This window comes from Adiantum capillus-veneris, chromosome 13 (assembly GCF_014529385.1).
Source record: "Adiantum capillus-veneris isolate H3 chromosome 13, ASM1452938v2, whole genome shotgun sequence".
NCBI lineage: Eukaryota > Viridiplantae > Streptophyta > Polypodiopsida > Polypodiales > Pteridaceae > Adiantum > Adiantum capillus-veneris.
The window spans coordinates 679238-687992 of NC_140943.1; the positions used below are offsets into that span (position 1 = coordinate 679238).

Here is an 8755-nt window from a genome sequence, read left to right on the forward strand (position 1 = left end):
CTTGATTGTACAATAGGCACAAAGGTTTCTCAAGAAGAAGAGAGTTATTGTGGCTAAGGGAGAAGAACGGGTTGAAGAAGATGGCAAGCAAGAGGCGTCAGATGCTCATCAAAGGAAAGAGCAGCTGCACTTACCTATGGATTGCACGGGTAGTGCCTTGGATACAGGTTCTTTTGGCCAGGAATGCACTGAAGATGAAGATGATTGGGGGTTTGATGACCCGGTGGGTGAGATGGATGAAGAGACAAGGTGCTTGCTAAGAAAGATTTAACAAGAATGCAGGTGATACAAGGTTTTTCTCTCTATAGGTGGAGGTTTCTTTTGCAGAGAAAAAGTCTCCTGCTATGGTGGTGCTGATAGAGGCAGGTATGGAGGTGAGTATGGAAGCGATGGTGACCACGGTGCCTATGTTGAAAGACTTTCCCGCTAAGCGGAGTGGTCCTTTTGAACATGAATAAAATTCCAAGGGTGTGGACTTGTTCGAGATGTCAAAGGAGGTTTGTGTGTGGTGGCTGAAAGGTATGCTCATAAGTGCAATTGTGAAGTGGGTTGTCGAGCAGGTGCAAGATTTGCTTGAGGAGGATCTCATTCTATATGGTTGGAAGGGAGGGCATGGTATGTTTTGTGTCAATGATGATATATCTGATGAATTAGTGATGCATTTGATGGTGTTTTTTTGGAAGTGGACAGTATGCCTATGGACGTTGGGAGCAGTGGAAGCATGCCAAGGACAACTTATGTGGATGGGTGGCCAGATGCCTTGGTGCTGCCCTATGTGAGCATGTTGTAGGTGAGTGGACGGGATCAATGTCAGGTGTTTGACCTAGGAGGTAACCATGCTACAATGCAGGGGGTTGGGCAACCCTCTTGAGCAAGTGTGGTGGGTAAAGGAAGATAGCTTTTGTACATATAGTTGTGGTTTTGGAGTGCTTTCGGTCGCTAGTTTGGTGTTGAAGTTTTTTAAGGTGCAGTAAATATGTGTGTGGTTGAACATAAATGTTCAACTAGGGGGTGGGCAATGATGGTGCAGCCAAAGTTGTTCTGCGTTGGGAAGTGTGCTATGAAGTACAAAGGGTGCTAGCAAGCGCATGGGAAAGGGCTAAAGCAGGTATGAAGGCCCTGGGCAAGAGAGTGGCAGCGGAAATGTATGCTTAAATTGGTTTTTTAAGCCAGGGAGCCCTCCAAATTGGGATAATTGAGATGGCAGGTCAAGGTGTCCAAAGTGTGGGAATGTTCCCTAAAATGAAGTGCTCGAGATGCTCTAGGAGCTCGTCCAAATGGCTCGTCAAATGGAGCCACGGTGTGAAAGATATGTGAGTCCGAAGTTAGAAGGCTTTGCAAATCTCGAGAGACAAGGTAGGTACAGACAAGCGGCCAAAACTGGGATGAGTGGGGGTATGCTTGTAAAGCTTAAGCTGTGAATCATGCCGGTCTTTCCAGATTGTCAATCGGGTCTAGAATGAGCAACTTATGGCCTGTGGAATAGTTGCCGAAGGTCGGGTATGTGGTCAGTGGGCCGTGTTTATAAGCGTGCTGACAATGATATTTTTGAGCTCACCAAGGTTCTGAAAAGTTGCATGCGACGTGGGGAGTCGGCCAAAATTTGTGGCTCGCTGATTGGAGTCATGGGCATCGAGATGGGCCCAGTTCAACTTGGCAAGCAATTACGATGAGAAGGGATCGGATGTTTTTTTCCGTTTCGTGAATGGGTTGTCCGAGGCCATGGTGTAGAGTTGTGGAGAAGCACGAGGATTTTGGGGCCGGCAAATGAAGCTCCCATGCAACGTAGTCGAAAAATTCAAATGGCAAGACAACAATGTGGGGGAACATGTGCCAAATGTTTCCTTGGTTGTAAAGTCAAAAAAAAAATGGTGGCTGGAGTTTAGATAAAGAAAAGGGAAGTTTAGACTTGGAAGAAGAAAAAGTGATAAAATCACAAGGCCTGCCTATATAGGAATAAATGAATAACATAAAAGCAAAATAGAAAACTACAAAGATCGAAATCATATTGATTCATAGAGAAAGTGATTTTCACATTACATCATAGAGTGTTGACCAAGATAAAGGATTAAAAAGCAGGATAAAGGTAAGCATAAAATATGGAAACATAGTAAGCGGGGAACTTTCAAAGGATCGATCTTTCTTTGGAGCTAAAGGTGAAACAACAGTAGTTATATTTTTGGGCTGAATTTTTTGCTAAGTCGGGAACTTTCGAAGGATTGGTCTTTCTTTGGAGCTAAAGGTGAAACAGCAATGGCTATATTGGAATTCAAACTCTCATAATGTTTCTTGGACAATGTGGGTGATTCCAAAACCATAGGTTCAACGAATGAGAAATCATCGAAGCTTACATCTACAAAAATTTACTCATGTCAATGCTCTATGTCAAATGCTCAAGCTAATCACATCAAACAACAATAACTCGGAAAATGCATGTACTAACCATCCATAGGAAAATCCATTGGAATAGGTGAAGGCAACTAAACACAAAGCTTTGAGCAATATTTCTATCTTTTGGAATAACATAAACGTTACACAAGGTATAATGGCTATATAGGAGCAAAGAGGGAGAGAAGATAGTAGAAATTGTGTGTTTCTATCAAGAGTAAATGTCTCACGTTCAACAAGGACAACCCAAGTAATGACTAGTGATAATAAGTGAGCAGTATGCTATATGAATGAGAGGGTGTCATAGCGTGACTTTTTTATGAGTGCACCTTTTTCAATAAAGATTTCTCTAAAAACGTAAAATCTAGGTTTTAAAAATCTAATCATAATAATTATAATATGAGATTTATAAATATAGAGAAAAGTTATCATCAAGACAAAGAGTATAATGATTAAGACATGTCACAAGGCCAACGGTGCTAGGGTAGAGAAGCCCGTTCAAAAGCGCTCAATTTGTACGAGCCAATTTATAGAAATTCAAATCCCAATGGCCAATTGCATTAGTTTCATGGAAGGTGGCCAACTCTTTCTTCACATCTTAGAAGTCTTCTCTCATGTTTACAATAAGCATAAGACATTTCACACAGTGAGAATGTTATACTATAGTAGCCTTACAAAGAATAATTTGCATATAGTCTTACAAGCTCACTTGTAGAATTAATGATAAGGCCTTATATGTGAAGGGCCATTAAGGTCCCTTTTAGAATTAATGATAAGCCCTTACTTGGAAGACTAAAAAGCGATAAATGCTAAGGGTGTGCAGAAGATGGAAAGCAGAGGAAGTTCAAGCAGTAAAATTGTGAAGGCAGCCTAAATTTGGGTTTTATCCTTACAAAAATGTTTACCCTTGAGGGACACCATGTGCCGCTAAACAAAGCCAAGAGCTTTTACAAGTTGGCCAGTGTTTAAAACGTCTAAATTGTATGATGGTTGTGAATCTTGTCCATTTATAAAGCACGCAAAAGCATATTTCCCTCATGAAAAACATGTAAGCAAAAGTGTGTTGGAGTTCCCATATTCATGGAGCCTTGCAAAGATTACGTAAATGTTGAAGGTAATCACTCCACATCTTCGGAGTAAAACAGCAAACCTCTCAACTCCATCCTCTCTTTGGCTTCAAATCCAAGACTTGATTTGCTTTTGAATCAATATCAGACAGCTACCACTACTTGAAAGAAATTCGATTCGTATCATAAGATTGAGGTGTATATATGTTCTACAAGGGCAAGCTTTCTTTTGATCAACCCAAAAAAGAGCATATTTGAATGCATAGAGGCAGCTCTATGCATCAGCAAAATGTTACTTCAGTGCTTGCTTCTCAAGCACATCAGCGAGATAATGCGCTACCGACGTATAGCCCAACTCTCTAGCTGCAGGAATGAAAAACACAAAATAAAAAACTATACTACATTAATGTTCCCTTCACCTCACCACATACTTCATCATCAATATGTATAATTCTTGAAATGATTTGAGATACCTTTATAGGTGCCATCTTTCGTCTAGAGAGGCATATGGAGCTGAGAGTAGTTTGATTCAATTCATTAAACATAATCTAAACTGCAATCGAGCAAACTTGTGAATGGTACATCCTAACAAATGAAACCTCCTAAAGTTTACCTGTTGCAAATCTAATATGCGTTCACACCCTCCTCCTCAGAACAATGTGGGCAAAGCCAGTCATTTCTCTGCCTTACTTGCTCTACGTCTGCAAAAACAAAAGCATTTCACTCTAACCATACATAAAAGCTTTGGTTAATCACAGAACTCTGTAAAAGAAGTGATTTTCACTGATTTTGTGGCATGTTCATAGCGTTGATAAATGGAATAACTTGGAAGCTTCGGGGTAAGAGCAAAGAAGCAGACACTTGGTTTCAAATCATAGACCAATTATGAGGGGATGACGCTTGCTTCACCACGCTATAGATACCATTGTATCGGCCACCTGCCTAATTCCTTAAACTCTCATGCTGTGTACTCCCGGCTTCAACATTTCTCCTATATACCTTACAGCAGTTCAAGCCTTAAGCATAACCATGCATATGTGGACAATTCTGAAAAAATAGCATTTTATGCATAGAAACCCATGCATTCACATGGAAAATATGTAGATACTTCCAATATGTTTTGATTGGAAGAGGTCCAAATCGTACCAAAATATTTAAAGCTTGCTCAGTCTATACACGTCTCATCTTTAGTCATCTAAGATGTTGAGGAAATGTAATAGACATCATCACAAACGCCCCTCCTATCAAAGTGAACAGAATACTCAGAAACACCCTTTTTTTTAATTGCCTTACAAGCAAAACAAAAATCCTCTATGCACACGAACGTCAGGTTGAATCACATCAAGAGATAATGTGACAAAGAAGGCCTAATGTTGCTCATTCTTAGCATTTGTGAATGTCCACACGCAAACACAACGTCTGCAACTCCGAACAAAAGCTGCACACACCATCGTTAACATCATAGTGCTAGTTAACCAGGGGAGTTTAGTTAAAAATACTGCAGATGTTATGTCGACAAGATGACGCGGGGTTACATGACAACAACAAACCTGAGTTGGGCCATACTCCGAGGGAAGCAAGAAAGCTGTAGTGTCTGAAACCCTAGCAAAATGCCTCATGGCGGTGCAAAGGACGAGAAACCACATAGTAATGCTGACGCAGAGCGAAGCGTAGAAGCGTGGGCAGAAATGGGAACTCGCTGTTCTGAACTTTGGAAGCTTCATAGCCCTGCCACGACCATCCCCAATCACCAAGACTCCTTGCCCATCATTAGCACACCCACTGGGACCACCTTCCGCTACCACAGCAACCTTAACTCAACGCCGACAGGCTTTAGGGCAGGCCACGCCTCTGCTAAGAAAAATCGACGGAGCTGCCCTGGCAGCACGCCTAGGCACTCAAAGCTGCCATTGAACCTCCGAAAGGAGGTGAGGGAAGCGGCAAGTCTCCTCGCCAAAAATAAGGGCGGATGGCAAGGACACAGGGCCACACCATGGCTGGAGCTGCCGGGTCTCCTACCCCGAGAAACCCCACTCCTTGGTCGAGCTCGCCACAAAGACCACTGCGCCAACACCTTCATACGTAACCTTCAGACGAAGTGTGTACAGAGGGCATGATGGCGATTGCTCAGTCACTCAGTGCCCCCTTCCTTTCCTTCCGATTTCCAAAATTCCCTACGAAACATTGCAAGAGACGGCCTACGACTTCGAGACACGGTCACAAGTCCCATAGCTATCTAAGTAAATGTCCACTATCTCTCCATCCATGGTCCAAGAAAACAACAGATAACTCTGTCCAATTTTTGAAAAATACACACGAGTCATCTAAATGAGTGCCCACTATCTTATTTCGATCAATCAACATTTTTGACCTATAAAAAAATGCTTGAAAATACAACTTCATTTTTTTTCTATTTTAGTCAGCAAAAAGAGAATGCATCGCTATAGCCTTGCCCTTTGGGCATGCCAAAAAAGAGAATAAGCTTACAATTTTGAGAAGGCAATAGCGCCAGGCGCTATTGCTCAAGAAGGCTTTTTTAGCAATTGGGGGAAAAGGAGGAAAAGAGGAGAAGAAGAAAAAGGAGGGCAACGTTTTCGACAGGTTTTTTTTTGCATTGAACTTGGGGAAGAAAGAGGGAGAGCTTGACGCAATCAGGAATCGAAGCCGGTTGGAAGGGCGAATCGCCATGAAGGAACTAGGAAGGCCAAACGCCTTGCAGAAGAAGGTGCCAGCGATGAGGGCCACCACAAGGAGAAGCTCACGCCAAAGTGAAGCCAACGAAGGATTTTCTGTGGAAGGGTGTGTCCACGGATTCGAGTGACGAGGGATGTGTTTGCCCCTCTATATAAAATGGTGATGGTCATGGTGCGGCCAAGAGTAAACCATATGGGTCATGTACATGTGTTTTTTGTTTGAAGGAGAAACTGTCATTGTCAATTTTGGCATCGTCTTTCCCCCCTTCCCCACTTTCTTCTTTGCTCGTCTCCAGGGTGTGTGGTGTCGGTGCATGTGAACGTGTGCGTCCCTCGGGGTCCCTGTGTGTGAGAGAGAAAGAGAGAGAGGTGTTGAGTTGTGGAAGTGCAACAATCGGGCAAGATTGGAGTGAGCACTGTCTAGCGACTATGCAGGTGGTGTGTGAATTGGGCAAAGTGCAGGCAAGGCTTTGCTAGTGAAAATTGTTATGTTTTGAAGGTGTTTTTTGAGAGGACATGGATGCTGTGAATACCCTGAGCTATATTGGGGCCATTGCGTGTGTGTCAGGTGTGTCGGGTGTGTTTTCCATTCCCCCTCTCCAACGTGCTCGAAAACCCATTATAGCAAAGTTTGGGGTGGCCCAAAAAAATGTCAAATCTTTTAACAAAAATTAAATTAACACATACAACAAAAAAATAGACTTGTGCATGGATGCAACACAAACACATTGACCTAAGAGCCTGACAAACAACATTTTGTCTCACTTCTTCTTGGCCTCCTGTAAGCCTCGGCCATAGAATGTACACATACCAGCCACAAAACACCTATATCTAGCACCCTATGGCACCAAGCCATAGGATGTACCTATACGCTCCACAAAACACCTATAGCTAGCACCCTATGGACCCAAGGACATTAGATGTATATATACCCGCCACAAAAGACCTATCGCTAGCACCCTATGGCCCAAAGGCCATAGCATGTACATGTACCCTACAGAAAAAAGCACAAAACAAGCACCCTATGGCCCCAAGGCCATAGGATGTACATATACCCGCCACAAAACACCTATAACTAGCACTAATGGACCCAAATCCATAAGATGTATACATACCCACCACAAAATACCTATATCTAGCACCCTATGGTTCCCAGTCCATAGGGTGTACATACCCGCCACAAAATACCTATATCTAGCACCCTATGGTTCCAAGCCCATAAGATGTACACATACTCGCCAAATTACACCTATAGCTAGCACTCTATGGTCCCAAGGCCATAGGATGTACACATACCCACCACAAAACACCTATAACAAGCATCCTATGGCCCCAAGGCCGTAGGATGTACATATACCCATCACAAAACACCTATAGCCAACACCCTATGGACCCAAGACCATGAGATGTACACATACCCGCCACAAATATCTACATACAACGGGCATAGATATGAACATAGGTTGTATGCATACTCGTCACGAAACATCCACATCTAGTACCCTAAGGCCATAATTCCATAGGATATATACATACTCATCATCATGAAAAACCAGCATATAGCATCCTATGGCACTGGGCCATAGGATGTATACAAATTCATCACAAAATACCTACATAGCATCCTGTGGCCCTAAGGCCATAGGATGTATCATGAAACACCTACATATGGTACCCTATGGTCCTAAGGACATAGACTGTATCATGAAGCACCTACATATAGTACCCTATGTTCTTAGGACCATAGGATGTATCATGAAACACCTACATATAGTACCCTACATCCCCAAGGCCATAGGATGTACATATACTTATCATGAAAACCATACGTATGTACTCATCATGAGGTGACCTTGAGGAATCTATATGTACTCTTCATGAAGCACTTAGAAAATTCAACTTATGGCCCTTAGGCCATAAGATTAGAGCTGAATCAGATTTCAATTAGATTTTTTCTTTTTTGTGTTTAGAGAAAGAAGGATCTAAATCTAGTTAGAACTTAATTAGAAATTAATTAAGATGTGATTTTAATGTAATTAGATAGGAACTAAAATGTAATCACGAATGTAATTACCGATAAGCTTGAGTGCTGATTGAGAATGGACGAGCGATGGAGAGAGATGAGGCTTGGTGAAGCACGGGAGAGGGATTTGTGGAGGTGAAGAAGAAGAGAGAAGTAGATGATGGTGCGGCGACAATGACGGACGGTTTGCAATGACAACAACGACGACGATGACAATCACAAGTCATAAACCGGCAGCTCTGTGTGTAAAAATTTGTCCAATGATGAGGCAAGTGGCAACGATGATGCATCCACACTATAGAAAGGTAGCAACAAAGATGGATATGGCATTGTGTGTGCAAGGAGAGAGAGAGGGCGGCGGAGCTCTGTATGTGCAGCAAGTTCTGTGCAAGAAAACAGGAGAGAGGAAAAATGCCCAAAAGTTGTGGTAGAGAGAGAGTGAGAGAGATAAGGTTAGGTTAGGTCATCTCAAATTTCAAATTTTGAAATTAGTGGCTATTCACATGCTTAGACTTACCGTCGGTCTAGTATAATTGAAATTACTAGAGATTTAGGCACTTGCTTGAAGTGGGACATAGGTCATC

General features: G+C 42.4%; 1 protein-coding gene across 1 annotated transcript; it reads right to left on the reverse strand.

The window, feature by feature from the left end:
- Positions 1-2944: 2944 nt before the first annotated feature.
- LOC147443494 (uncharacterized) lies at positions 2945-5668 on the reverse strand. The gene is made up of 6 exons (XM_086527671.1): positions 5267-5668; positions 5006-5049; positions 4146-4156; positions 4069-4079; positions 3929-3968; positions 2945-3818 (listed from the first exon to the last, which is right to left on the reverse strand). The coding sequence occupies exons 1-6, from the start codon at positions 5533-5535 to the stop codon at positions 3792-3794; spliced, it is 402 nt and encodes a 133-aa protein (XP_086383797.1). The 5' UTR covers positions 5536-5668; the 3' UTR covers positions 2945-3791.
- Positions 5669-8755: the final 3087 nt, after the last annotated feature.

Coding starts and splice junctions, on each gene's coding strand:
- LOC147443494 (XM_086527671.1), bottom strand. CDS start 5,535: ATGAAGGTGTTGGCGCAGTGGTCTTTGTGGCGAGCTCGACCAAGGAGT. Junction 5,050..5,266: donor CCTGTCGGCGTTGAGTTAAG/GTTGCTGTGGTA, acceptor CTAGGGTTTCAG/ACACTACAGCTTTCTTGCTT. Junction 3,819..3,928: donor GAAAGATGGCACCTATAAAG/GTATCTCAAATC, acceptor TCATTCCTGCAG/CTAGAGAGTTGGGCTATACG.